At 51.1% G+C, this 26,717-nt stretch overlaps 2 protein-coding genes across 6 annotated transcripts in view; both read right to left on the bottom strand.

Annotated features, from left to right (window-relative positions):
• Nucleotides 1-14,252, bottom strand: part of WDR73 (WD repeat domain 73) — a 28,037-nt gene extending 13,785 nt beyond the window's left edge. For 3 of the 5 annotated variants that reach the window (XR_015252953.1, XR_015252955.1, XR_015252956.1), the window contains exons 1-8: nt 14,104-14,252; nt 13,483-13,550; nt 13,076-13,164; nt 11,502-11,590; nt 10,861-10,925; nt 4,534-4,698; nt 3,867-4,232; nt 2,092-2,384 (exon numbers count right to left, since the gene is read on the bottom strand). Coding sequence is in view for 1 of the 5 variants with exons in the window: in XM_086711637.1 (XP_086567763.1) it covers nt 2,149-2,384; nt 3,867-4,232; nt 4,534-4,698; nt 10,861-10,925; nt 11,502-11,590; nt 13,076-13,164; nt 13,483-13,550; nt 14,104-14,144 (1,119 nt within the window). In the remaining 4 variants the exon portion in view is untranslated. Of the gene's footprint in view, nt 1-355; nt 774-1,929; nt 2,385-3,866; nt 4,233-4,533; nt 4,699-10,860; nt 10,926-11,501; nt 11,591-13,075; nt 13,165-13,482; nt 13,551-14,103 lie in introns of those variants that run through there. The other 2 variants (XR_015252954.1, XM_086711637.1) reach the window with 2 other exon arrangements.
• An 823-nt stretch (nt 14,253-15,075) lies between these two features.
• On the bottom strand, nt 15,076-17,954 carry NMB (neuromedin B). Its single transcript, XM_025919662.2, has 3 exons — nt 17,737-17,954; nt 16,954-17,126; nt 15,076-15,348 (listed from the first exon to the last, which is right to left on the bottom strand). The coding sequence occupies exons 1-3, from the start codon at nt 17,891-17,893 to the stop codon at nt 15,184-15,186; spliced, it is 495 nt and encodes a 164-aa protein (XP_025775447.1). The 5' UTR covers nt 17,894-17,954; the 3' UTR covers nt 15,076-15,183.
• Between the last annotated feature and the right edge of the window lie 8,763 nt (nt 17,955-26,717).

Genomic DNA, 26,717 nt, shown 5'->3' on the forward strand with positions numbered 1-26,717 from the left:
AGGTTTTTCTCACTTCAAAATAATTCCTAAGTGCTATGAATTGAGTTGTGCCCTCAACCCAAATTTCTACGTTGCAATCCTCACCACCAATGTGACTGTATTTGGAGATGAAGCCTTTAAAAGATAAATAAGGAGGGGGCGCCTGGGTGGCTCAATCAGGTGAGCACGTGACCCTTGGTTTTGACTCGGGTCATGATCTCAAGGTTTGTGAGATCGAGCCCCACGTGGGGCTCTGGGCTGACAGTGCAGAGCCTGCTTGGGATTCTTTCTCTCCCTCTCTGCCCGTCCTGTGTGCATGCTGTCTCAAAAATAAATAATAAACATGAAAAAAACAGGAGAGGTAAATAAAGTTAAATGAGGTCATAATGTTGGGGCCCTAATCTGAAAGGACTGAAGGACTCTTGTCCTTCCAAGAGGAAAGAGACCAGAGCCCTCTCTACAGGGACACAAAGAGGCCATGTGAGCACACAGAGATGGTGGCTCCCACAAGCCAAGAGAAGAGGCCTCACGATGAAAGTTGCCGCCACCCAGATCTTGGACGTCCAGCCTCCAGACTGTGAGTACTGAGTTTCTGCTGCTTGAGCCCCCCAGTCTGTGGGGTTCTGTTACGGCGGCCCGAGCTGAGGAATACAAGTATGCCCTCCCCACAGCCAGAAAACCAGAGCCGTGATGGTCACCGTTTGTTCGGGGTGATGAAAGTTCTGGAACTGGATGCGGTGATGCTTGTGCAATGCTGTGGGTGTACTTCATTCTGTGCAATTGTATGCTTCAAACTAAAAAAGACCACAGATTGTTATATGTATTTTACCACAATCATTTCTCCTTTTTATTTTTTGAGAGAGAGAGCGTGCGCGCGACAGCGCCCAAGTGAGCAAGGGGCAGAGAGGAGAAGCGGACTGAGGGAGAAGGAGGAGGCTCACCCAAAGCAGGGCTCAAGCTTACCCAATGTGGAGCTTGAACTCACGAACCGTGACATCATGACCCGAGCCGAAGTCATATGCTTAACTGAGCCACCCAGATGCTCCCCACAATCTTTAAGAATTGACAATATACCAAACCACTGAGTCGTACACTTTCAATGGGTGAATTGTATGGTGTGTGAACTGTACCTACGGTGTGTGAATTACATGTCAATAAAGCTATTTTCTAAGAACTCAGAGTCCAAACAGTGACTAGTAATCAACTAATTTCAAAACCAAAATGGCTGAACATTCTTTAACAAGTGGGACAGTGAGAAATTATATGTGATGGGGATGCAGAGGCACTTTAATATCTGCTACAGACCGGACTGCCAAAAAGAAACGTCCCTTGGGCCTACTCCTCTGGGAGGGCGGGGGCTGGTCTGGCAAGGTGCCACCCTGGTGAAGGCTGTGTTCCATGGTGGACCGGGGGGTGGGGGTGGGGTCCCAGCCTCTGCCTGAACTCGGGGGCCGCAGGGGGTACCGGGGACAAGGCCTGTCTCCCCACCCTGGCTCTCAGCACCCTGAGAACTATTTGCCTCCCATTTTTTTAAAATTTTTTAAATGTTTTATTTATTTTTGGGAGAAAGAGTGCAAGCAGAGGGGGGGCAGAGAGAGGAGAGACACAGAATCCAAAGCAGGCTCCAGGCTCTGAGCTGTCGGTACAGAGTCCAACATGGGGCTCAAACCCATGAACCGTGAGATCGTGACCTGATCATTGACCTGACGCCCAACCTACTGAGCCACCCAGGCGCCCCTGGGGTTGACTCTTTTGCTTTTTTCATGTTTACTGGCCCATATACATTTTGAGCTCTGTAAAAAAGTTCACAAAACTGGTTTACAACATTTGCTGTTGTTTTGGTTCTCACTCTGATACTGTGAATACAGACAGGGAGGAAACACTGCCGTTCTACACGGGGGGTGGGGTGAGGGCAAAACGGTCGCTGCCAAGTGTTTATTGCGCCACGCATCTTGCCAATTATTTTTTAATACATTACATTACTTCTGACTTTCCCAACAACCCTGGTAGGCGGTTATCACTAAAACTGGGGCTAAGAGAAGCTGGTTAATTAGCCCGAGGCCACTGGGCTGGGAATGGGGACCTGTGGTCACTTGAGTCCTAAGGCAGTACCTTGGCTTTCCGGTAGCTCCTTCTCTTCTTAGAGGCCTGGGCAGGGAGAGGCTGGAGTCAGCAGGCCGCACGGTGGTCCACCCAGTCCCACACGTGCAGAGAGGCGTCGCTTGCTGCCGATAACAAGGTCCTCGGCTTGTGGGGGTGCCAGGTGTGGGTAGTGACCAGTGGCGCAGTATCTGTCTGATGGTCTTCCAGGAAGATGTGACCTCTGTGAGTGAAGACAGGTTCTACTTGGCCCCCCGTTCCGTCCCAAGATGTGGCATCATAGACCTGGACTGTCCCATCAAAACCTGAGGAAGAACAAGAAAAGAGAGGATTGACACTGAAACTCTAAGGTAATTTTTCATTTTTTTGAAAAAAGTTATCTCTATGCCCAACGTGGGGCTTGAACTCACGACTCTGCGATCAAGAGTCGCATGCTCTACTGACTGAATCAGCCAAGCACCCCTAAAGTAATTTTTAAAGTTTGTTTGTTTATTTATTTATTTATTTAGAACGTGAGTGTGTGGGAGGGGCAGAGAAAGAGGGGGAGAGAGAGAATCCCAAGCAGGCTCCACACGGTCAGTGCTGACTCCAATGTGGGGCTCGAACTCACGAACCATGAGATCTGACCTGAGCAGAAACCAAGAGCCGGCTGCTTAACCGACTGAGCCACCCGGGCGCCCCACCCCTAAAGTAATTTTATAGTTTGCTCTGTGGTACTAAAACAGGCTATAGGATGAAAAGTCAAATAACAAGATGCTTAAGGCCAGGGGCGCCTGGCTGGCTCAGTCGGTATGGCATCCAACTCTTCGATCTCAAGGTCATGACTCTGAGTCCCACACTGAGTGGAAATTACTTTAAAAAAAGAAAAGATGCCTGAAGCCAACCGAAGGGCACATATCCTCTGCCCTCAATGTCGGCTCCACAGGGCATGTGATGGTGTATTTCTGTTGTTCATCTATTATGTGCCAGGTGTGAGGCCAATCCTAGACATGAATTCTTTTAATCCTCAGAACTGTATGAAATCGGTACTCTTATTCCCTGGGGAACCAGGGAACTGAGGCCTCAGAGTCTTTTGAGTCTTGCCTCCAATTCCAGTCCTGCCACATGTGAACCCTCTCAGCAGATGGCCTTGCCTCCTGCTTGGCAGGGATACGGAAGGCTTTAGAGAGAAGCACCCTCCTGTCCCCCATGACTTAGCTCTACCCACACTCACTCCAGCCCACTGTCTACTTGCTACCAAAAAGCCAATTCCTCCACCAAGCTCGGTTCTTTCCTTCTGCTCTTTCTGGATCCTGCCATTATCAACGATCTTTTCTTAATCTCTCGACTATTCTCTCAACCTCTCCCTTCAATGGATCCTTCCCACTGGCTTTTAGAGATGCTCATTAACACCCTTATTCGGCTAGAAACTGCCAGGCCAGACCCAGGAGCCTACGGACCCGGTGGCCTGCTATCATTCGAAAAGCAAGCAGGCTGGGAAGCACTTTGCCATACCCTCAGCTCTTCCTGGAGCCGTCCCGGGGCCACCCTGCTGCCTCGTTCTCTGCAGGCCTCTCGGCCAACGTCGGCTCCGAGCTCCCGCCCAGGTAGGAAAGGCCTGCTACCGACGTGGAAGTTTAGTAGCCAGAATGGGGAAGGGCCTGCCAGAGAAGCACCTGGAAAGCTGACCTCAAACTTTCAGCTCCGGGCCAGATGTATTACGGGGCTGCGGGCTCCTTCCTGAGCACCATACAGTCCTCTGGAAGAGAGGGATCAAGTAACAGACACAAAAGGATGCCCGGCGGTACCTGAAATAGCCAGGCAGTCGTCCAGGCCTGGAGCCCAGGTCACTCGCAGCAGCTCTGGGGCGGGGCTCGGTGCGGACACGGGGCACCGCCCCGAGCTCACAGGGTGGCAGAGATCCCGGGGATCAAGGAGACGGAGCTGCCCGTCTGAGCCAAGGCTGGCAATGCTGGGCCCAGGGCCCCGGCGTCGGCCCCCAACTTCAGCACACCACCTCCTTGCAGCGGCCCCGGGGCCGGGGCCGGCATTCTCTGACGGCGCCCACTTCTGGCGGATGTCAACGAGCCCCAGCCGGCCCGAGGCACAGCAGAAGGCAAAGGTGTCTGCGTCCAGGACCTGCAGGCTGCTCAGCTCCTCACTGTCGCCGACCCCTGAAAGACACACGGCGACACAGAAAAGCTGCTGGAGTCACAGGAGTCCGGCCGGGTCCGAGCCCCGTCCTCCGGAAGCTTCCCTCTGGCCCCAGGCACCTCGCCACGCTCCGCCCGGCTGGGTCGGTGCCGGTCCCGGGCCTGCCTCCTCCAGCCCCGGTGCGGGAGCCCCTCGAGGCCAGGGCCCGCCTCGCCTCCACCTGGTCTCCCCAGCACCTGGCACACGCGGCTGAACTCTCTTCTTCACACGGCTAAGGGGGGCCGCCAGGAGAGGCCGGCAAGGGCCGAGCTGCTGCGGTACCTGAGGAGTACGTGGTCTTCTGAGTTTCCAGATCCACAACCTTCAGACCGCGGAGCCTCGCCCCGTGCAGAACTCCGGGGGCCAGCGAAGAGAAGATGGCCACCCGAGGCCAGAGATTCCCCTCCTCCTCCTGCACGGCAATGGTGCCGACAGCCTGAATGACGTCTGGGGGGAAAGGAGGAGAGGCTGAAGCCCGGGACGGTGAGGAAGTCTCCGGACCTCACAAAGTGAGGGCCGGCCAGCAGTCTTCCCTCGTGCCTTTAGGAGGTCAAGGAAGAGAAAGGGAGCTGACAGGTGGCAAAAGGGAGGATGTGAGACACGAGCACTGGGTTCCGCTCCCATTTCTGAAACGGTCACAGGTGCTTTCGTCTCTTTCCAATCTGTCCTACACACGGTTCTGCGGAGGGGAGATAATGAGCCATAGTAGCCACCTCAGAACCCCAAGAGCAGTTGGGGCTTTTTATAGTTTTGCAAAGAACAAATAAAGATAGAAGAAAGCAGAGAGCACCCTGATGATGTCATTTACATCGTAGGTGAAAATAACGGTACAGAGGCCACGAACCAATAGTATGTTTTCAGACGCACGTTCCACGACCTCCAGCGATCTGCTGAAGCCCAACAAGTAATGGTTACAACACAGATGTCGTCTTCAGACACAGACGGGGCGGGAAGGCCCACGACGTTGTGAACAGAAGAGTCGCCGGACCTCAAGTTGAAGGAAATTTCAGTTGTGTTTGTCTCAGCCTGCTTGGTTCTCACCGCCACCTGCTACGGTTGCTGCTTCTCTTAATGGCAGCCATTTTGGACTCGGCTGAGAACAATGAGTTTGCTGCAGTGGGGGACGCATATTTTCCACTTTATGTTTTCTTGCTCCAAGACAGGCTCATTATTTGGTCTCCGCATTCTCTGAAGAAAACGGAGACCTATCTATTCTTTAAATTCCGCAGGCTAGGTAAAAGCCAGCATGAGGAAGGAACGGGTAAGAAGGAACGCTGACGTGGCTTGTCAAGCGAGCACATGGCAGCAAGTCCCCCTGAGAGCGTTCCCATCCCAGGGGTGCACGGCCGTGTCCGGGCCGGGCTAGAATGCAGACGGCCCTTGCGTGTTGCTCCTCAAGCCCACGGGCTCCGGGTGGCCTTGCCCCAGACTTATTGAACGTAATCGCTCCTTCCACAGGAGCTACGCAGGCTAGGAGCAGACGCAGACACAACAGCTGAGCCTCAGGACCAGCGTTGGTCTCTGGGGAGCACCGATGGGGCTGGGATTCAAACCAGCCCCAGGAGAGCCTTCCTGACTCTCCTGGGCCACGTGTGAGCCCCTCTTTCCTTTCCACACCCTCTGAGGAGCCTGGAACAGATTCCCCAGGACCTGCTGCTCAGATGTGATCTGTCCTCTGATGGGGGAGAGGAGGCGGCCACGGGAGAGCCGTCAGAGACCTATTTCAAAGATGGGGTGGGTAACAAGGCTTTGGAGCTTCCTGACTGGAGAATCACTTCATAGCTTTTCAGAAAGAAGTGCAGGCCTCCTCCTTCTCCTCCTCTCTCTAGTCAGTGGTAAAATGCTCTCCTCCAGGGAATCCACACCACATTTAGCAAACCAGCCCCAAACGGAAAAGAGAAATGACTAGAAAATCAAAGCAAAAGACAGTGAGGCACCTCCAAGAACTTGGCAATAAAAGAAGGTTGTGGCTGAGGATTAACCCAACACAGAGTAGGTCAGAGCTAGAGGTAGGCACACTCCTAAGGAGTCAGAATGGCGCCCTCATCTGCAACACCGAGCAAATGGATGAACGGTGATCTAAAGGACGGTGGTGTCCCTGAGAGGGGGCTGTCCAGCCATGGGAACAAAGAAAACACTGGGGTCTGTCCAGGGCAGGAGGGGCCACGCCAGACTGAATATTGAACTTCAGAGTGGATACAGCAGGTGAAATTCAGCTGAGACCTTTCGAAATGTATTCATCCAGCTCAATGGTTTCCCCAGCCCTAGTGAAAGAAGAGGCCTTGGGCGCTCACCAGGGGCACGGACGGCAGTGAGGACTGGCCAGCAGAGCCTTCTCAAGTTTTATACTTTCTGCCTAAGACAACGTGCAGAAACACAATCTGGAAACTTCTCAGCTGATTCCTCTTGTTACGGTTTCATTTAGCACGCAGTCTTTGATTACATTCCATCTTCTATAGGCAAAGAATAAGGACCTGGAATATTCCACGTTTAGGGATACTCATGGCAGTCTTTTGAGTCTGCTGAGTACGTCTGCCTCTATAAACAGATTAGTTTAGGACGTGGTAACAATGTCAAGTTTTTGAGACAACAAAGCTGTGGGTCAAAACCTGGACCTTGGAACATTCACCTAGGTAATGCTACGCTTTTAGGCTTCTAGGCAAACAGCTGGCCAATCTTCCCTAGGCTCTGGAATATTCTGCTCTAATATCTAGGGGAAGGTAAGTCTTGATCTGATCTCCCATTCCCACATGAATGTCAAAGCAAGCCCCCTTCGGCCAGTAGCTCTCCTGGGCCTGGGGCTTTAGGTCCTATTTGGCACCTGGTACCAAACAGGCGCCTCCACACGGTGAGACTCCTCTCCCACTCATCTCTAAACAACTGCCACCCCACATGGCCTATTTTTAGGCAAAGATAAAGAAACAACTAAAAGTTACTGGCATAATTATGGACAGACAGAAAGATCAGTGGAACAGAACTGAGAGTCCAGAAATAAATCCTCGTATTTATGGTTAGGCAACTCCAACAAAGGCATCAAGACAAATCAGCGGAGAAAGGTAAGGCTTTTTGACAAACAGGGAAGAGACAACTGGATATTTCCATGCAAAAAGATGAACTTCGACTGTTACTTCAAGCCATACACGAAAGGGAACACTAAAGAGATCACAGGCTTAAATGCTGGTGCTAAAACAAACTCTGGGAGAAAAATAAAACAAAGCAGAGGGGACGATCTGTGGGTTAGGTAAAGATTTCCTAAATAGGACCCTAAGAGTACAGTCCTTAAGAGAAAACACTGACAAACTGGACCTCATTAAAATGTAGACCTCTTATGCTTCAAAACACTCTTAAGAACGTGAAAAAACAAGCTACAGACTGGGCGAAAATATTAGCAAAACACGTACTGGGCGAATAATTTGTATGTGGGATGTACAGAGGACTCTTACAACTCATTGAAGACAAAAAGGTAAATCAAAAACTGGGCAAAATATGTGACCAAATATGAGCACCAAGAAAAGAAGCAGCATCTATGTTTTTGCTTTGCTGTTGTATCCCCAGCTGGACACATCCAAAGAGCACAAAGAGGAACTGTTGACTGAATGAGATGTTAGTTACTGCTACAAATAATAGTAACAGTAATTATCATAACTGTTCCCCTTTAAAAAGTTTATTTAGGGGTGCCTGGGTGGCTCGTCGGTTAAGCGTCCGACTTCGGCTCAGGTCATGATCTCACAGTCTGTGGGTTCGAGCCCCGCATCGGGCTCTGTGCTGACAGCTCAGAGCCTGGAGCCTGCTTCCGATTCTGTGTCTCCCTCTCTCTGGCCCTCCCCTGCTCATGTTCTGTCTCTCTCTGTCGCAAAAATAAATAAAAACATTTAAAAAAAAAATTTTTTTTAAATAAAAAGTTTATTTATTCTGAGAGTGAGAGATGAGATAGGGGCAGAGAGAGAGAGAGGGAGACAGAGAATCCCAAGCAGGCTCCGTGCTGCCAGCACAGAGCTTGACATGGGGCTCAAACTCATAAACTGTGAGATCGTGACCTGAGCTGAAACCAAGAGTTGGACGCTTAACCGACTGAGCCACCCAGATGCCCCTTTCTTTCTTTCTTTTTTTCAAAGTGATCTCTACGCTCAACCTGGGGCTCAAACTCATCACCCCAAGATCAAGAGTCACAGACTCCACAAACTGAGGCAGCTGGTACCCCCGTAAATGTTCCCTTTCATTGACAAATCTGCCTCCAGGAACCAGCTCAAAGCAAAATGGAGGCAAGGACCACATTGCTGCTCAGTAAGTACCCTACCACTTTTTTTCAGAGCCCGTACACCTGTACTGAGATCAATTATTATCATCTAACTATACTTAGACCCTGACACGGTTCTGAGCAGACCCTGAAGTTACACTAGACCCATGACCAGGTCGTGTTACTATCTTTGTAACTTTCAACAAGTTAGCTTCTCTGGGACAGACTCTGTTCTCAGACTTCTGAGAATATAATGATATCATGCATGGAAAGTACTTGGTACAGTGCCTGGAGTATAATACGCTTATTAATATTACTGTCACCTTGTACAGATTATTGGTTAATTTGAGCAAGTATCTATTAAACGTATAGTGAAACCAGAACATCAAAGGGCCTGGGACAGCATGCCATCTCAGCCTGCTGGGGGTGGGGGAAAAAAACAACAAAACTGCCTCATGAAGATCTGAATAGGCATTTCACCAAAGAAGATATATGAATGGCTGATAAGCCCATGAAAAGATGCTCAATATTATTAGTCATTAAAAAGATGTAAATGAAAGCCACAAGCAGAAACAATTTCACGCTCAATAGGATGGCTTTAACAAAAAAGACAAAAACAAATGTTAATGGGGACATGGAAAAATAGAAACCCTCACACATTGTTGAGGGGAATGTAAACAATGAAGCCATTTTGGAAAACACTTTGGAAGTTTCTTTAAAAAATCAAACATAAATTTACCACCTGACCCAGCAATTCCACTCCTGTCTATCGAAGGGAAATGAAAACTTATGTCCACACGGAGACCCGTAGATGAATGTTCTTGGCGGCATTCTTCATAATAGCCAAAAATCAGATCCATCAACTGGTGAAGGCTGGCCCAATAGAATAGATCCACGCAGTGGAATACTAATCGGCCACAAAAAGGAACCACTGATTCACAATGTATCACTGCCGTTCGTCCTGACAGTGTCTGGGGCACCAGGTGCCACCAGGTGTGACACAGAAGACCTCAAAGCACTGTGCGAAGCGAAAGAGGCCACATACAACAGACTGCATACTGTACGATTCCACTGACAGGACATGTTCAGAAAAGGCGAACCAACTATAGAGACAGGAAGTAGGTTAGTGGTTGCCTGGGGCAGGTGTGGGCATGGGGATTAGCAGTAAACGGCACAAGAGATGTTACTGGGGTTATGAAAATGTCCTAAAACTGATTTATAGTGATGGCTGCACAGCTCTTAAATGTACTACAAATCACAGAACCGTCCACTTACAATGTGTGAATTTCAATAAAATTGTAAAAAAATCATCATAGGTACAAGGAAACGATACAAACTGGCAGCTACAACATTAGACAAGTGACAAGTGACAAACAACGAGGGAAAAGCCCTCTGAGTCAGCGACTTCGAAAAGCAAATGAGCACAAGAGCGGCCATTCTGTACCAGTGAAACTTGGGGAGAAGCCAACAGCTGCCAGCCAGTTTCTGGGAAGCGTCTAAGTGAGACGGCATGGGGCCGGGGACAGAGGGTCACACAAGCAAAGGGTCGGTTCCAACAGTGGTCCTGAGCCCCCGAGGCTCGTCTCCATTCTGGCCGACGGTGGGAGGATGGAAGGGGCTGGATCAGGGCTGCAAGCTCTTGGCGCCTCCCGGATGGGAACCCGCAAAGCCACTGCCGGAAGGAGCCCTATTCCGCGTGAGGGAACGGGATCAGCACTCCCAGCTCCTTTTCCTGTTCCCGCCAGGGAGCAGAGTGACCTAAGAGGGAGACTGGTCAGCCCCGCCTCGCCTCCTGCTCGCTCCTTAAGTTTCCATGGCCACGAAGAAAGGGGACCTCTTTGCCCCCGCCGCCACCTCCTGCAAGAGGCGAGCTCACCTGAGCGGCCCCAGCTCTGCCCTCGCAGCCGCCCCTGCCGGGGGCAGAGGCGCCGCTTCACTAGGTGCTCTGCTCACGACTGGGTCGGCAAACTCAGTTCCTGGAGCGAGCTACAGGAAGCTCCATTTGGGAGCTGTAAGCCGGACTCTGGTAGCTAATGCATCTTTGCCCACGACCAAGTAGATACTGCATTTTCATTCCCGCCTGGCTCCGAGAATGCTGTTTTTCTTTTTTAGCGTTTATTTATTTTTGATAGAACGCAAGCGGGGCAGGGGCAGAGAGAGGCGGATGGAGGACCTGAGGCGCGCTGTCAGCACAGAGCCTGACGCGGGGCTCAAACTCACGAACTGTGAGATCATGGCCGAAGTTGGGTGCTCAACCGACTGAACCGCCCAGGCTCCCCTGAGGCTCTTCTTAACTGGCTTACATTGGGGGCAGGGTGTAGGAGTATCAGGCTTTCTTACAGCCCAGCCCCCACCACGTCAAATTCACTCACCACTGTCCTCTGTCACCTGCCACACATGCAGGTGACAACCTGGAAGACCACTGGTTACCAGCAACCTATTCAAACCAGATAGGAAGTATCAGTCCAGACGGTGGGGCGCTCCCCCGCCTACCTCCCCACCCCCCACACGCACCCTCAGCTTGGGATCCCTACATTCCCCACACCGGGAGAGCTTCCTGCAGGAAGGGGTCATCAAGACCAGTCACCCCCATGTAACAGATGAGGGACAGCCCCAGAGCTCAAGGGAGTCACGGGACTGAGCCCAGGCTTCTACGTGGCCTGGTGGGTCCTCACAGAACACCAGCACGGAGCCGGAACACGCAGCCCTGACCCAGAGACTCTCCGCCCCCACCGACTGGGGCTATTAGTCCCCGCTACCCAGCACCAGCTCTTTGACAAACTGCACTCCCTGGAACAGCTCTGGTGCTCTGTGGGGAACATTCGTCCCCAGGTCTGCGAGGGACATGAAGCTACCGGAACAATGGTTTTTTAATACTGTGAATTCGGATGTGTGGGCGCGCCTGTGTGCCGAGAGGGTAGGGCCAGAGGTGGCGATCAAGAGGCAGGACGCCCCGGACGTTTCTAGCCGCTCCACCCCAAATGGAAGGGCTGGGTCACGGAGCTAACCATACCTTGTGTCCAGCACGTGCTTCAGATCAAAGACAGACGTGTCTGAAAATCCTCCGTGGCGTACCTTGAAATCTCTTTCTGGGAATAAGCCCTGAAATACAAAGGGGTGGCTGGTCAGAGAGCCTGCTTTCCCAAGGAACGTTTCAGACGAACTCTGGGTGGGGGGGGGAACAGAGAGAGAGAGAGAGAGAGAGGTAAAGAGAGAGAGAATCCCAAGCAGGCTCTGTGCTGGCAGTCCAACTCAGGGCTCAAACCCACAAACCGTGAGATCGTGACCTGAGCCAGTGGGGCACCTTAGCCACCAGAGCCATCCAGGCGCCCCGGTTCTTCTAACGATAAAAATGCAACAGCCACCAATTGTCCAGTGTTCGCTGTGTCAGGCACTGTGTTTAGTGCTTTTTCTACATCATCACATTGAATTCTTACAACCACCCCGTCACGTAGGTTCTTGTAATCACTCCGATTCGAAAATGACAACACTTGGGCACAGGGCACTTGAGCAACTTTTCTAAGGTCACACAGGGATTACGCTGTGAATCTGCACCCAAATCTGTCTGACCAAAGTTCATGCTCTCGGCCACCAGACGCCACTATCTCCACTATCTCCACGTGAGCAACCGGAAGCAGAGGGAAGGGAGGTGGCCACAAGCAAAAGAAGCCAGGGGTGAGGTAGGAGGTAAATAAGGCCTCTCATCAAGGCTCAGGATGGGTGAGCGAGCTCCCGGCTCAAGCTTGAGTGGTGGGGATGGGGGGGGGGGGTGGGGCATCAAGAGCACTAGGCAGGAAGCTTCCCCCCAGGGAAACAAAGGTCAGGCTGCCCTATGAGATGGGTCTGAGAGATTCCACAGCAACCCTGGGCAGGTATTACCTCTTTTCTTCTTCACATGTTCTCTTCTCTTCGCTTCTGAAACACTGACCTTTTCTGACACCCCTCCTACTTCGAAGACTATTATTCCTTCTGAGTAGGTGTTGTGGGTTTGTCTTCCTCTAACCGTTCCTTGCGTGTATTCCCTGAAGTTTTATCTTTGGACATCTTCTGCTTTTATTCCTGAGACACTACAGTCATCCTAGGTGATCTCAACCATTCTAAGGGCTTCCACCACCCTCTATACCCTAATGGCTCTCTAGATCTATTTAAAAAAAAAAAGAAATTTTCTTTTCATGTTTATTTTTGAATGTGTGAGCAGGGGAGGGGCAGGGAGAGTGGGAGACAGAATTGGAAGCAGGCTCCATGCTGTCAGTGCAAAGCCCGATGTGGGGCCCAAACCCACGAACTGTGAGATCATGACCCGAGCCGAAGTCACACTGCCAACTGACTGAGCCACCCAGGTGCCCCTGGATCTCTTTTTGATGACGTTAAACTGCCCTCTTCCTCTAGGAGCCCCCGTAAATTTCAGACATTCTGTAGCACTCCTCTCTGTGGGTACTTGCCTCCCTCTATTAGACTAGAAGGGGAGAACCAGTGTTTGTCCCTCTCTCTTTCTGGTGTCCAGCGCAATACCTAGTAGACAACAGGAACTCCCTAAAGGTTTAACAAAAGGAGACACACATGCTCAGCATTTATATTTCTAGTTACCTGGTTTTCTTTTACAGAAAGTCTGAGAGGTAGTAACAGATGAAGAATCTCATTTTTTTTCAGGCTTTCATAGCCAGCAACACAGACTCCTGGAAAAAGAAGAAGGAGCTGTGACAAACTGCTAGGAAGATTCTGGACCATGGCTGGGGTCTAGAAATTCCGGCAAATCCCCCAAAGCAAAGACAAATTCCTCTGCCATTGGTATGCAGCCTTGTACTGGGGAATGGAAGAGACTTAGACCTTAATAAGAGGAATATAAGCGCTGACGGAGTGTGAACATTGCTACGAGACCAAGAAGAGGCCTCAGATTCCCAGAAGTGTGGGTTGGGTCCCTCTGGGCTGAGCTTCAGAGTCCCAGACTGAGAAGGAAGATTCCATCTCCTTCAGGGCCAGGTAGGGCACATCACCTTTGTCATCAATCCATTCAAGGACTCGTGTGGCTTCGGAAAGGTCGAATGCATGGAAATCTTGGTACCTGCATGATAAAGACACAATGTCACATGGAGCGCACCACTCTACAGCTGTTCAAGAACTCTGAGAGGGCGGTGTGATCCGGTGGGTAAGGGACCCAGGCTCTGGAGTGAGGCAGACCTGGGAGCAGGTCTTGTTGCACATTTTAACCCCCGTGTGACTGGGCCCAGGCCAGTCACAATATCCCTGAGCCTCGGTCCTCATCTATAAAATGGGATTCCCAGAGTACCCAGACTTCCTTCCCAAGGTTGATGTGAGGAAGCAGAGAGACAGATAATCTGATCAGAGATCCACTCCGGCTGGCGCAAAATAATTGGTGGCTCGTGTGATTAATTCTCCTCCGCAAGCACTGCGCTTCCTAGTACCCCACACAACGGCGCACATAGGCGGGTGCCGCTTCCCAGACGCGGGAGCCGACTTCCAGGCGGAGTCCTCGGTGTCGCCCCCCCCCCCCCCCCCGCCCACCCCAGGGTTCCTCACGCGCTCCAGCCCGCACCCGTCCCCCCGCGCGGCCAGCTGCAGGCCCGGGTCCCACGTCCCAGGCCCACAGGATTTACAAGCGCAAGGATTCCACCAGCCAGTCCTCCGCTGACTCCATGGCAACGCCGCTTCCGCTACCCCACTTCCGCCTCTGAGAACCTTCCCGGGCAGGCGCGAAACTCTCGCGAGAAGTGGGCGCGGCCGGCTCGGGCTGGGGGCGTGGCTCACGCCAGCGGGGCGGGGCCGAGAGGTGTCCGACCGCCGGCACCAGCGCGCGGTGCCCTTGACCGGCTGGGTCCGGGGTTCTCCCGGCAAAAGCTCCGGGGAAAATGACGTAAAATCCGGGGTTCCCAGGATGTCAGTTCCGGGCGGGGCCTCAGGGACCTAATACCCGCCCGTTTTACGACAGGATATTTGCAGAGCAAAGGGTCAAGGCCAGAGAAAATACAGGATGCCCGGTTAAATTCGAATTTTAGATAAACAAGTTTTTTTTCTTATAAGTATGTCCATGCAGTCTTTAGGACATCTCATACGAAAAAACTATTGATTATTTAAATGAAATCAGAATTTAACTGGGTGTCCTCTATTTTTATTTGGTACCTCTGGCAACTCTACCAAAGGCCAGAGAAGAGAGTAAGCAGACAGCGAGGGCTGGATCCTAGCTCGGCTCACTCTCTTGCATGCTCTGAGCACTCCCCTCGAAGCTTGGCGTGGGAATGAAATGAAATGCGGTGAGCAAAACCCCATCTTGCAGTGTAGGCAGCTCCCTTCTACGGGAGAGGAAACATGAGACTTGCCTGTGCCAGCAGGTGGCAGAGGTGAGTAAGAACCCAGCGCCTGGCACAGGACCAGGCATATATAACAGGCCCTGAGTACCTGCTTGCTGAATGAGCGACTGACTTCGAAGTCCTCAGGAGGCTGGTGTCGTGAAGTTTTCTTGGCTTTTTGGAGCCAGCTCCATCTTACTGAGCATCCTGTCCTCCAGTCTTTCGGCCCCCCTTTCCCTCCCATGCCCTCAAACATAGCTGGAAGGAGAGGATCAGACATGCTTCATAAAGAGCTGGGTTTTATTCACAACTTCAACAGGGAAGCAAGAAATACAGCAGGGACATAATTTGTGTCTGCATTGGCAATATTCCTGGCGACACAACCAGAAATCACACTAATGGAGTCACAGAGATTTGAGGCCAGGTTTTACGTCCAGATGGGGCCACTGCCAGGGTCCCGTTCAGCTCCTCCCCTGGTAGGGCACGGTCCAAGCCACGTCGTCGTATCTTCCTCATTAATGGTGTCACTTCTGCACCACTTGCACCAGCAGCCTCCTGTACCGAAGGGGAACACACAGAAGAACTGACCTGGGTGGAGGGGGGAAATGACAGGGGCATCCTGCCATTCCTAAGTGCTAGGCGTCCACAGAGGCAGGCAGGGGCAGGCTCTTAGTCTAGGCAGCCTCCCCCTAGCACCTTTCTCCCAGAAGAAGAGGTGGGAGGGGTCGGGGTGGTGGTTTTCCCAGGGTGACAGCCCAACCTCAGAGTGATCATGACAGTCAAGGAGATCACAGAAGTGAAGTCCATGTGCGTGCCTGGCCCTGGGCCAGTGTCAACGTTTTCCCTCCCCCGCCCTCAGCTCTGCCCCAGACCTCACTTCTGAAGCCCCATCCTCTAGTGCTAGGTACTGCTTCCTCTGAGACTTGCTGGTTGGTCTGCATGCTTTAGGCCTTCAAGACCAGCAGCCCCAGCCAGAGGTGACATCATCTCCATTCAGACTCAGCCAGCCCAAGCTCCTGGCTCTTACATCTGAGGTCCCCAGGGGCTGGCAATTCTGTGCATGAGGAAGACCAGGCATGCTGACTGGGGCTGGAGTTAGACCTTCTCTAGGGAATGCCCCCTCCCTTCCTTCAAAAAGTGTGCACTATATGCTGGGCACAGTGGAGGTATGAAGGTGAGTCTGTAACAGGTGCTGCTGATAGCTCCTGTTTACGAAGTGCTTTCTATGTGCCAGGCGTCATGCTGAGCATGTGACACGAACGGTCTTGTTTAATATGAGATGGGCGCTATCAATCCCATTTTATAAATGAGGGAGATGAGGCTTAGAGGGGTTAAGTGACATTTTTAAGGTCACACAGCTACTAGTTAGGCTAGGAGCCTAGCACGCTGTCCCCAGAACCCACATTCTACCACATTACACTGCCTTCTGCCCACAGTAACAAAGTACCGGGAAGGTTGTGTGGGGTGGGGGCCGCCTCAGGAGCAGGGAATGAAGAGCTGCCCTTCTACCAGGCCAGAGACCAAAGCTGGCTTGGCTCTACTTTGGGGCCTTGGATCTCATAGGTCAGTGGTTTATGACCAAAGGTAATCTGGCTCCCTCCCCCGACCCCCTCACAAAGAAGGCCTCCGGCAATGTCTGGAGGCATGTTTTTCTGTTGTCACAACTGGGCAGGGGGAGGATGCTCTAGTGGATAGAGACAAGGGATACTACAAACTTCCTACAATGCACAGGACAGCCCCCACAACAAAGAATTATGCAGCCCAGGATGTCAAGAGTCCTGAGGTTGAGAAACCCTGCACTGAGGGTCACTGAGGCAGACGAGTGACTGGGAAGAGCACTGGTCAGGGCGAACAAGGTCTGGACTCCGTCTTGGATGCTGACTCTCCTCCTCTCTGGGCCTCAGGGTCCCAACTGTAGCCGTAAGTATCCCCGAGGCACGGCAAACGTGGGCAGCTGGGGTGGGGCAGGCCTGGGGGTGGAGGGCACGTCCTGCTGCAAGAGGCTGGCTTCTCCCTTTGAACTCTGGATCATGGGGAGAGCCTGGAATCCCTGGCTTTCTGGGGCCCATCATACCTTGGGGAGAAGTCACACCCTAAGCCCCGTGCTGGAACCAGGAGCAGCTGGGTCTCTCCTGGTCCTGAGGTGGGAGCCTGGCTCACCTGGGGGTGAGGTGCTGGGCTGCTAAGGCTCACGCCCAGAACTTTCTTTAGCAGGAGGATCCTGGGCAGATCGTGACTCAGCTGCCGTCTCTGGTCCCTCAGGGAGATGTGGGGAGCTGTTCCCAAGAGGAATGGGCTGGGGGTTTCCAGACTCTTCTTGCCCATGAAGTGACCTAGAAAGGAGGTGCCAAGGCACAAGGAAGGTGGGGAGAGAGGATCCCATCTCAGTGGGAAAGTTCCCCACCTCTCCCAACTTTCAGTCTCATGGCAGGAAGACCCACGGGCAACCTTCCTCCTCCCTCTCCTCCTCACCAAGGAGCCACAAGCACCCCGGGGTTGGTAGCAAAGCCCACCTCCGCTTTTCCCGAACAGGAGAGGATGGCACAGCTGGAAGGAGGGAAACTCTGCCAGCTGTGCTGCCTGCTTTCCAGGGGCCGGGCGAGGGCAAGGAGGAAAGTGGAGAAGGAAGAAGTGTCTGCCAGGTGCAGGGGCAGAGAAGACACACCAGAGGACACAAGAGGATTCAGTAGACTCTTGCCTAAGGCCAGGGGCACCGGCTGGCAGGCAGATCTAGGATCCAGCCCCAGTTCTGCTTTAACTGGCTGAGCGATCTCAGCCAAGTCACTGAACTGTCTGGGTCTCAAGTTTTCCATCTATTAAATTAGACGGGTTCCAGGGTCCTCATCCGCGCAGACACCAGAGTCCGTGGCTGAGGAACGGCCTGAGAAGGGAAATGGGATCAGAGCACGGAGAAGGGTGCTTGCGCGGGTCCCGAAGACTTACCGGTGGCCCAGAGGTTGCCCCGCGGGTGCACTCGGATCTTACTGGCCCTGCTGCGGGGCTCCGGAGAATCCCAGCTGAGCGGCGCGGCGCCCGCAGCGAGCAGAGCGAAGAGCAGGAGGCCGCCTAGCAGCCGAGCGCCCCCCGCCCGCAGGGTCATGGCTGTGCCCTCACCGAGCCTCCGCCCCGGCGCGCTTCGCAGCCACTACGGCCGGGGCCCCAGCCTTCCCTCCTTTTAAACCCGCGCTCCTGGGGGGGCGGAGCCTGCTCCGAGGAACCCGCCCCTGGCGCGCTCGCGGCCGCTCCGCCCCCGCAAGATGCGAGGCGCCGCGCCCGTCGCTTCGGCCACCGCCTGGGTACCGCGTCCGCAGGGCGGGCGCCCAAGCCCACTATCTTCAGGCAGAGGACCCCCCAGTACGGGGGGGGGGGGCGGGCGGGGCGAAGCCCGTTCCCCTGGCCGCCCCCTCGCCGCTCCCACTGGCTTTCGGGCCACGAGTGGTTACTTCTTGGAGTCTCTCATTTATAAGGGTAGAAGTGGGGGCGAGGACACTGGCGCTGCAGTGCCCAGCAAAGTCCCGGGCACCAGGCGAGCCATAAAATGCCTGCCAGCCCTTCCCTCTTCGGGAATACGACCCGTGTTCACCCTACTCTCGGCCCTCTCACCACCAGCTCACCAGAGGTGATGTCGAAACCACAGCAGGTGCTGGGGTGGGCAATGCAGAACAATGGATGGGGGAATAGTGAACACCCCTCGCCCCAGGAACGGACGCTCTACTTGGGGGGCGACCAGCCTATCACTTCGGCCGAAAGCGGATCTCTGGGTCAGGGAAGTAGAAAGAGCACCAGACCAAGAGTTCATATGCAAACAGTGTGACCTCGTTGAAGCTCACTTTCCTCGGCTGTAAAATAGTAATAACCACGTTGCCCCGTTTTTAATAATTTTACATTTCTTAGCACAGTCACGTTGTGGCAGGAAGCAGCAGTCCTGCAGCCGGCCCTCTCACAGCCAGCACTCTCCTCCTCCCAAGTCCACACCTGTCTTGGAAAGAACTTTTGGGTCAGTGGCATCACTTAATGAGTAAGACACTGTGCTCCAGAATAATACTTTTATTTTTGCTTAAAGGTTCACTAAACACCAATGTTCGGGAGCATCAAGGTAGGCACAGTAGGGAGACAGAGGGTAATTCCCAGCTGCCAAGGGAGTTTACCGTCTCATTGGAGAAACAGAGCACCAAAGGAGTGAATGATGGGGGAGCGTGAGTGCAGACCAACCCGGGGTTCTGGGCTCTTCCCTGAAACACTGCACAGTGTGGCTGTGACAGAACCTATGCCCCAGTGTGGCTCAGTAATGCTGCTTCATATTATTAATCTCACACGTATCCAGCGCAGCACGGGCTGCTAACTCTATGGATCACCATCCTAAACAGGGAAGTGTATATGAGAGGCTGGTTGTCATGCTGAATTCCCAGGAGCATGACATACAGGACAGGGACACTCCATTTCTGGCCCTGGCTTTTCCCCCCAATCTCCTTGCTTCTCACCCCCCACCCTGGCATTTACACCTCTCTGCATTCTTGTCACTGTTTAGCTGTGGTGTACAGATATAGCTCTTATCACCTTCCCATCACAACTCCCTCTGTGACCCCCTCCCTCTCCTCTGGCCCACGGATGTAGAAATTAGTGGGAACACACACGAGGAACCTTATTTGGAACCTTACTTGGTAGGTTTATCTCTCGTTTTATAACTGGAAACAGGCTCAGAGGTTGAGTCACTCGCCCAGACGTCACACCAGAATCAGACTTCGGGTCCGCTTGGATCACTCTGTCAGGCCCCCAAAGTCATGCGGGGCAGATGCTATTTCCCTAAACCACACCCACTCCCATTTTACCATCAAAGTGTAACCATCTCAAAGCTGGTTTGGATTTCTCAGGGGAGAAAGGGAGCAGGCACTGAATTTAGTTTGCCCTCGCTTCTAAAGGTGACCCTGGGACCGTGGGTTCTGCTCTGACAGGTTCGTTTACACTCCAGACAAGCCTCCTCTGTCAAAGCATGGGTCCACAGCTACAAGACTGTCCCCAGGTGCCCCCAGGGGGATCATTTTATCTGTCAGGCTAGCACAGCAAGCACAGGGGCCTGAGAACCCTGCAGAAAGAAGCAGGGTAGCAGTCCCACCGCCAGCCATAAAACACTGTCCCAGGGATGAGCAGCACTAGGCAAGCAGAGGGGGTGGCTTGCCCAAGACCACAATTCCAAGCTCGATGCCCCAGTGAGTGTGCTAGGCTCTGAGTTTAGAACGAGGACCTCAAGTGCCCGCTGCCTGTTCCCCAAGTCTACTGTGACGGCAAGGGAAGTCTAAGGGCTGCCATCCCACTGGGAAGACGGACAGTGAATCATCTGGAGGCTCGTGGAGAAGCTCTTCAGTGCTCACACTTGGCCCTTCCCAGGTTTCTACAACATTCAAGGATATCCGAAGGCGCAGAGAAGATTCATAGGACAATCCAAAAGATGATTGAGGGGTGAAAGATACACGGCAAATCCTGTTATAACCAATGCCGACGAAACATTTAAACTGCACCATGGTTTTTAATCAAAGATGGCTTTGAATAAAGGACACATGTATTACTCTTTGCTATATTTTCATTAAATTAGGATCAATTACAAGTTACATCTTTTCACAACTGCATCTTTTCTGTTGTTGTTTTCCAAAGGTACTTACACGCACGTTCCTTTGATCATCGACACTATTTTGACGTAGTAAAGACTGGTATGATGCCCATTTTATAGATGGGTTAACGCAAGGACAAAGCGAGTTAGTCACACAGAAACTAATAAACAAATGGAGAAAACCAGAGTGGACTTCACACACGTGAAAGGTGCAGAGGACAACGGAGGAAGGGAAAAGCAGAAACTTAGACACACACGAGTCTGGTGAAGAGGAAGGACGGTAAACCCAGAGCTGCTCAGAAAAGGACGCTGTAGGAGCACTGGTGGCACACCCTTGAGCACAGATCTGTGCCCGTGTGGGCCGGGAGGCTGAAGAGAAGCATGCTGAGCTGTATCTCAGGTCCTGCTCAGGAAAGCAGTGTAGAATCAGGAAAACAGCAGAATCCTTAAGAGAGGAGAGGAGACTCAGGGATGGAGGATACAATTTCTCAGCCAGAGGGAGCACATAAAGATTAGCTAGAAAATCAGAACACTAACCGTTAGTAAGGAAATACTGCAGAAACCGAAACTGCCAAAACACAAAGTGGTTTTTAAAGGCAATATTCAGAAAAAGAGAAAATCCCTCCGTCTGACAAAGTGAGGGCAATCCCAACGGTGGCTAAGGGGGCAAAGCAGCTGCTGCTCAGGGACGTCCCGAAAACCCGAGAGAGGGGGCGGCCCCCAGGCCCAGCGCTCATGTTACCTGGGTGGAACCACCATGTACTTCAGGGGACATTTCAGTAACTGAAATAAATACCCCTTAAGGTCCAGAGCGCCTCACTATTTCTAAGCGATTCGCTCATCTGAGCAAGCCCACAGGACAGCCTAGAGCCTCTGAAGAATTCCCAAGAGCCCTGTAGGCGTGGGATCTGTTCCAAATGAAAGGGTCTCATCAGATATGACAGAGGTACAAGGACAGGGTGATGACCCCTAACAGCGTGACATGAAAACGGCAACAGGCAGGTCTCTTAACTTCCGGTTTCTCTTATGTAAAATGCAAGTTTATTCTGAAGACTGAATGGGAGAAAATAAAAATCTGTCACAGATTCAAAAGCACTTAGCCGAGCACATGGCAGACTCTAAGTACCCTGTCTTATTAGCTGGGTCCTGGGAAAAGCAGAGCCTGCCTCACATCTGAAGCCCATTACAGGGGAGGGAGGGGTCCCTGGGTAGCCTTTAAAAGTGTGTTGACACCACAGTCAGCAAAATGCCTGTTACACTGCAAGCTGTCTGGTAGACTAAAAAGGCTAGCATACTGACCTCAGCTTTTGGCCCATTCCAAGAGACAAGTTCTAGAGCGATTTCTCTTTTTTCGCTTAAATAAGTTGTCAGGCTAAGTCTCATGCCAGCCTGACACAAATCCAGAGTACGAACTCTTTTAACTAGACTCCTTGATTTAAAGCTGGAATCCAGCTTATCAATCTAAATCAACTGGCCAATCAAAGGAAAGGGAAATGACTCTTAACCAAGAGTAGGTACCATTCCAGAAACTCCTAAGATTCGTAGAATAGGGATTTACAGTTTAAAAATCATATTCTCTCCCTCCACATATGATATATATACATATTCAATATAATATAACTGTATATGAGAGTCATATTCAATATAATGTAACAGCATATGAGAAGGAAGTCAGTCTTGTTTTTACAACAAAAACGAGAAAAAGCAAGAGAAAATATTCTTTGCTGGAGAGGATGGAGGTTGCATATACCAGACCTGAGGGGGGAGTTGGCCAGAATGGAGAAGAGGGAAGAGATTTTATGTTTCTTAAAAGAGGCCATGAGTTTTAAAAGGTTAAGGAACACCGTTCTACAGGAAAGGTGCCGGGGGCTCCTGGCTGGTTAGACGGGTAGCTGGTGTTTGGCGAGGTGGCTCTGTGCGGAAGCGGCCGACCATACCTGTACTACAGAACGTTCTCTGGAACAGTTACACGGAAATCATGAGGCTACTCAATGTAGAGATTACTGCAGAACATCACCCAGTGCCCTTGCGGTGGGGTCCCAGAAGAGAGATGTCTTGGTCCTCGTGTACCATTACAAGGTTTTTTGGCGTTGTTGGTGGTTCCATTTTATGTCCATTCCATAAGGCACAGGAACGACTGCCTCCCTGTTTACATGAGCCGGAAGGAGTTGCGAACCAAGTCTACGGATCTCCTCTGGCAGACGGCGGAATGTCTGACGTGTCTCGTGAGCACTAACCCACCTCTCATTTCATCCTTTCCTCTCCCACACTTGGTCCCACCCTGGACTCTTCAGTTATGTTATATCTAATCACATGGTGGGTACCACGCGTATCTTGATAAGCTGTTCCAAGCCCTTCCTGGAACAAATCCTTCTGGAACAATTTATTTATCAATCAATAAATCTAAAACGTGCAAAGCACTGTGACAGGGAAAAGAGGGTACACAAGGATGAGCCAGAGGCTGGCCTTGTCTCCACGCCTCTCAGGAACCCGTCGGGATGTGGGACACACACATGACGCACCACTCTGAGCGCGCTGTTTAGGAGGACGTGGACAACGGGGAGGGGCGGGCTGGGAAAACAAGAAAAAAAGAAAAGAAAAAAAGAGGGCTCAAATCAAGTCCTGACGGCACCGAGCAAGAAGCACTAGCAGAGAATGAAACACACTCCTCCCCTGAGCTCCCTCCGCGTCTGTAACCCCACTTATGGGCGCCCTGTGGGAAAACTGTTCACATGTGGCTCCGGTTAAGGCACGGAGTTCCTAGCAGTTCCCTGCCTTACTCAACTTTGTACCCCCAGGGGCAGGACCAGACCTGGCACAGACTAGATGCTCAGTAAGTGTCTGCCGAGTGCAAAAGCTGTTAGCAGGTGGAGAAGTGAGCAGGTGCTCTAGGCGGAGCGACCAGCATAAGCAAAGGCTAGATGTCTATCCACTGAGACCAATGTCAAGGGTAGAAGAGCTGAGAAAAAGTCCTATATGACACTCGGAAGGCAATGTCTTCACTATTAAAAAAAATTTTTTTTTTAGTGTTTATTTGAGAGAGAGAGACAGAGAGACAGAGAGACAAAGTGAGACAGAGTGCCAGCAGGGGAGGGACAGAGAGAGAGGGAGACACAGAATCCGAAGCAGGCTCCAGGCTGTTAGCACAGAGCTGGATGTGGGGCTCGAACCCACGAACTGTGAGATCATGACCTGAGCCGAAGTCGGACGCCTAACCGACCGAGCCATCCAGGCACCCCCTTCACTATTTTTTTTTTTAATAATTCCTGCATATTCTAGTCTTTAAATGAACATTTCTTAGTTACAGAGAATTCCTTCTATGCCCAGACTCAACACTTGTGTGTTAAGGCTCATATTTGTTGTTTATTTCTAAAAGTCTATCTGGTATTCCTTATAGTTCTAGTAAGGGAGAATGCTAACAAAGATATACTTTGCCAGAAAATAGTCTGAATAGGCCGTCCTGACAGACAGGGGCATCTTGAGGAAGGTGGACAATCCATTTAACTGGCTAGAATCAGCTGGATCATTCCAGAAGCTCAACAGTGATAACTGTCATAAGAAGGGTGCCCTCAGATGCTGAGATAGCCCTACACATTGTCCTTAGAGGTTGTATGGACTTGGTAACACACGAGAACAAATGACCAAAACATGCACTTAAAGGTCACAGAGCCTTTACTCTCAGCCTAGGCTCTCGGAGAAGCCTCGGACTCCTTAAGAAAGGTGACAAACACCAATGCTTCTCCCGCGGAGAAAGAAAATGCAGGAAGAGTCCAAGGACGAACACAAAAGGGAAGAAAACAGGATTAACATAAAAAATTCTAGAAAGAGAACATGCTGTTTAAATGGAACCACGGGGAGAGAAAGTTTTCAGATTCAAATCTGGCAAGAACAAGATAATGTACTTACTAAATAACAGGAAAGTGCAAATCACTTTAATGATTCATATGCTCTGCCTCAGAATAACAGCTCAACAATAATGCTGCCCTAAGTTACCGCCTCTGGCTCCAATGCATGGTTACGCTGAACATTTAGAACAAGCTACTAGATGTTACTGGGACAGCACAGTACAGCATCTGTAAAACAGCGCCCCTGTATTAGAGGAGCCTGCAATTTGATGGGGGAACTTGCAGCCATGTCCACAAACTTACACATCATTTATGGTCCAAAAAGAGACACTTTTTAAACGGAAAACTAAAATTAATTAACAAGTGGAAATAATCTTGAACAGGCACAGACTGGCACGCGGCAGGGAAACTGAGACATAAAGTCACCAAGCAAAGGGAACCACTGACTGTGTTTCTGGATTCAGGTGATGGCAATGAGAAGTGGAATGACAGGGGTAAATGTAGGGCTTTTAAGTGACTAATAAATATGGTGGGAAAATGAAAAATCTATGTGACCACTCCTGCGAAGAAAAGGTGAAATCTGGAGGGGGAGTTTGCAGGAATAGCTATGAGCTTAAGTTTAAAGAGGGGACAATCAAGTGGAAGCATCCAGAGGGAACAAAGAGACATGGGCCAGAAGTGAGGACAGGTATTTGCGAATAACTTGTAGAGAATTCCTCGCTGGGCTGGTGACAGTTGGGTGAGTCACAGCCGAGAGGCAACCCCAAGATCAAATTCTCACTTGAAGTTTTATTGATCTTGATGGCTCTTGGATCCCCGACACTCACAACGGGCAAGCCCTCCGAACTGCCCGCTAGCCTAGCCAAATCTCAAAGAGCTTACAATTCCATAAAACACCAAAATGAACATCTCTGGTGTGTCAGCCATTCTCGAAGAGCTTTTAGAACACATTATGCTGACTGATAATACAATTGCCCAGCTTTAAGTCAGTCTTAGGTGTTAGCACTAAACTAGACAACATACAAACGGATAACATAAAACCTCTCTCCCAGAATAATCTTTATTTTTGGCTGGTAGAGTAATTCAAATATTCCTGAATGATTTGATTGCTTCACAGACAAATTCAGCTGTTGCCTCCAACAAGAGCATCCAGCACAGGAGCAAAAACAAAACGGGGTGTGAAAATATGCAAATGAGGAAAATATTACTGTCTTAACTGCGTAAAGCGTGTACGGAGAAGATATCCGGACAGCTGAGGATACAAGTACAAGAATGCTTACACTCAGGCAGGCTAGGATCACAAGGCACCCCGGGGGCAGCGAAGCACACTGCTTCTCCAGGGCAGTCCCCAAGAGGACGCTACAGAAACAGAGCCTGGGCAATCAGGCCAAGCAGTTAACCCCCGTCCTCTGCGGGCGATCAGGAGGGAAGAAATGGAGCGAATGGCAATTTTCTACCATTCTGCACACAGGAGACTGCTGCCACATTCTCGTGGCGCGGGAGAAAACCTAAGTACGATATAAGCCTCACGGGCAGATTCAAAGAAGCACTTGTTAGCAGGGATTTGCCAAGTTTCATACTCGGCTGAGATCATTAAGAGCCCACGTCCAAAGTCTCAAGGCTAAAGCCTAGATAATGGATTTAGGATGGCACTACTCCCTATACGGGGGAGCTTCAGAAGATTAACTGTTCTGATTTTTAAACTGTCTCTGTTTTTTAATGGTAATTCCATCAGCAAAGTGTGGACTGATTCCTACTTCAGCTGAGCAAATAATGGAACCTGCTCATTTAGCCCCACAGAGAAAATCTGCTTACTTTCAGGTTTCACATTAATACAAGAACAGAACAAAAAGAATCAAGAGTACTTTGTACTTAAAAACACACTGGCTTACCCTACGCTAGCCATTTCCCGAACTGCCTCCATATTAGAAGAAGAAGAACACAACCGGGCCTGGCATTCACCGCTTTAAAACCCTGCCTTCCTGAAGTCTGCATCAGAGAAAAGCGAAGCCAGGCACTTAAGAGAACAGGTTCAGGCAAAGTAGTTTTTAAAAAGCAAGGAGCATGCCTGGCCTCCAGCACCTTCCTCTGGCTTCCTCCAGATGCCGAAACACACTGCCACCGTGTAGAAAGGGCTGAGAGTCTCAAGTGAAGAAAAGGGCAGGAGCCTTTACAGCACAGTGAGGGTTTTCTGAACCTTCCAGCAACGCAAACCGCGTCTCTACCCATCTGGGTCACACCCCAGTGAAGAATCAATTTCATGGCTAAGAGATTTCCTACGAATGTCAACGGGCATTGCTGCTCCACAAAAACAAAAACAAAACACACACACAAACAAGAAACAGTTGTTGGTATCAGGACAACCTTCTTAGCTGAAGGACTGTTCACATCAAAGTCTGTATCTCCCCAAGGGTGCTAAGAACCGGCAGAGGAAGGCAAAGCTTTCCCGACAAACACAAGTCAGGGATAAGGGG

Source organism: Puma concolor, chromosome B3 (genome assembly GCF_028749965.1).
Source record: "Puma concolor isolate L17-30 chromosome B3, mPumCon1.1.hap2, whole genome shotgun sequence".
NCBI classification, from domain to species: Eukaryota; Metazoa; Chordata; class Mammalia; order Carnivora; family Felidae; genus Puma; species Puma concolor.

Excerpts from the sequence above, each read along its gene's own strand:
- NMB (XM_025919662.2), bottom strand. The coding sequence starts at position 17,893 with ATGACCCTGCGGGCGGGGGGCGCTCGGCTGCTAGGCGGCCTCCTGCTC. Across the intron at positions 17,127-17,736 it reads GGGCAACCTCTGGGCCACCG|GTCACTTCATGGGCAAGAAG; the intron begins GTAAGTCTTCGG and ends CCTCCTTTCTAG. Across the intron at positions 15,349-16,953 it reads GCCCAGCACCTCACCCCCAG|GAGGCTGCTGGTGCAAGTGG; the intron begins GTGAGCCAGGCT and ends CCTTCGGTACAG.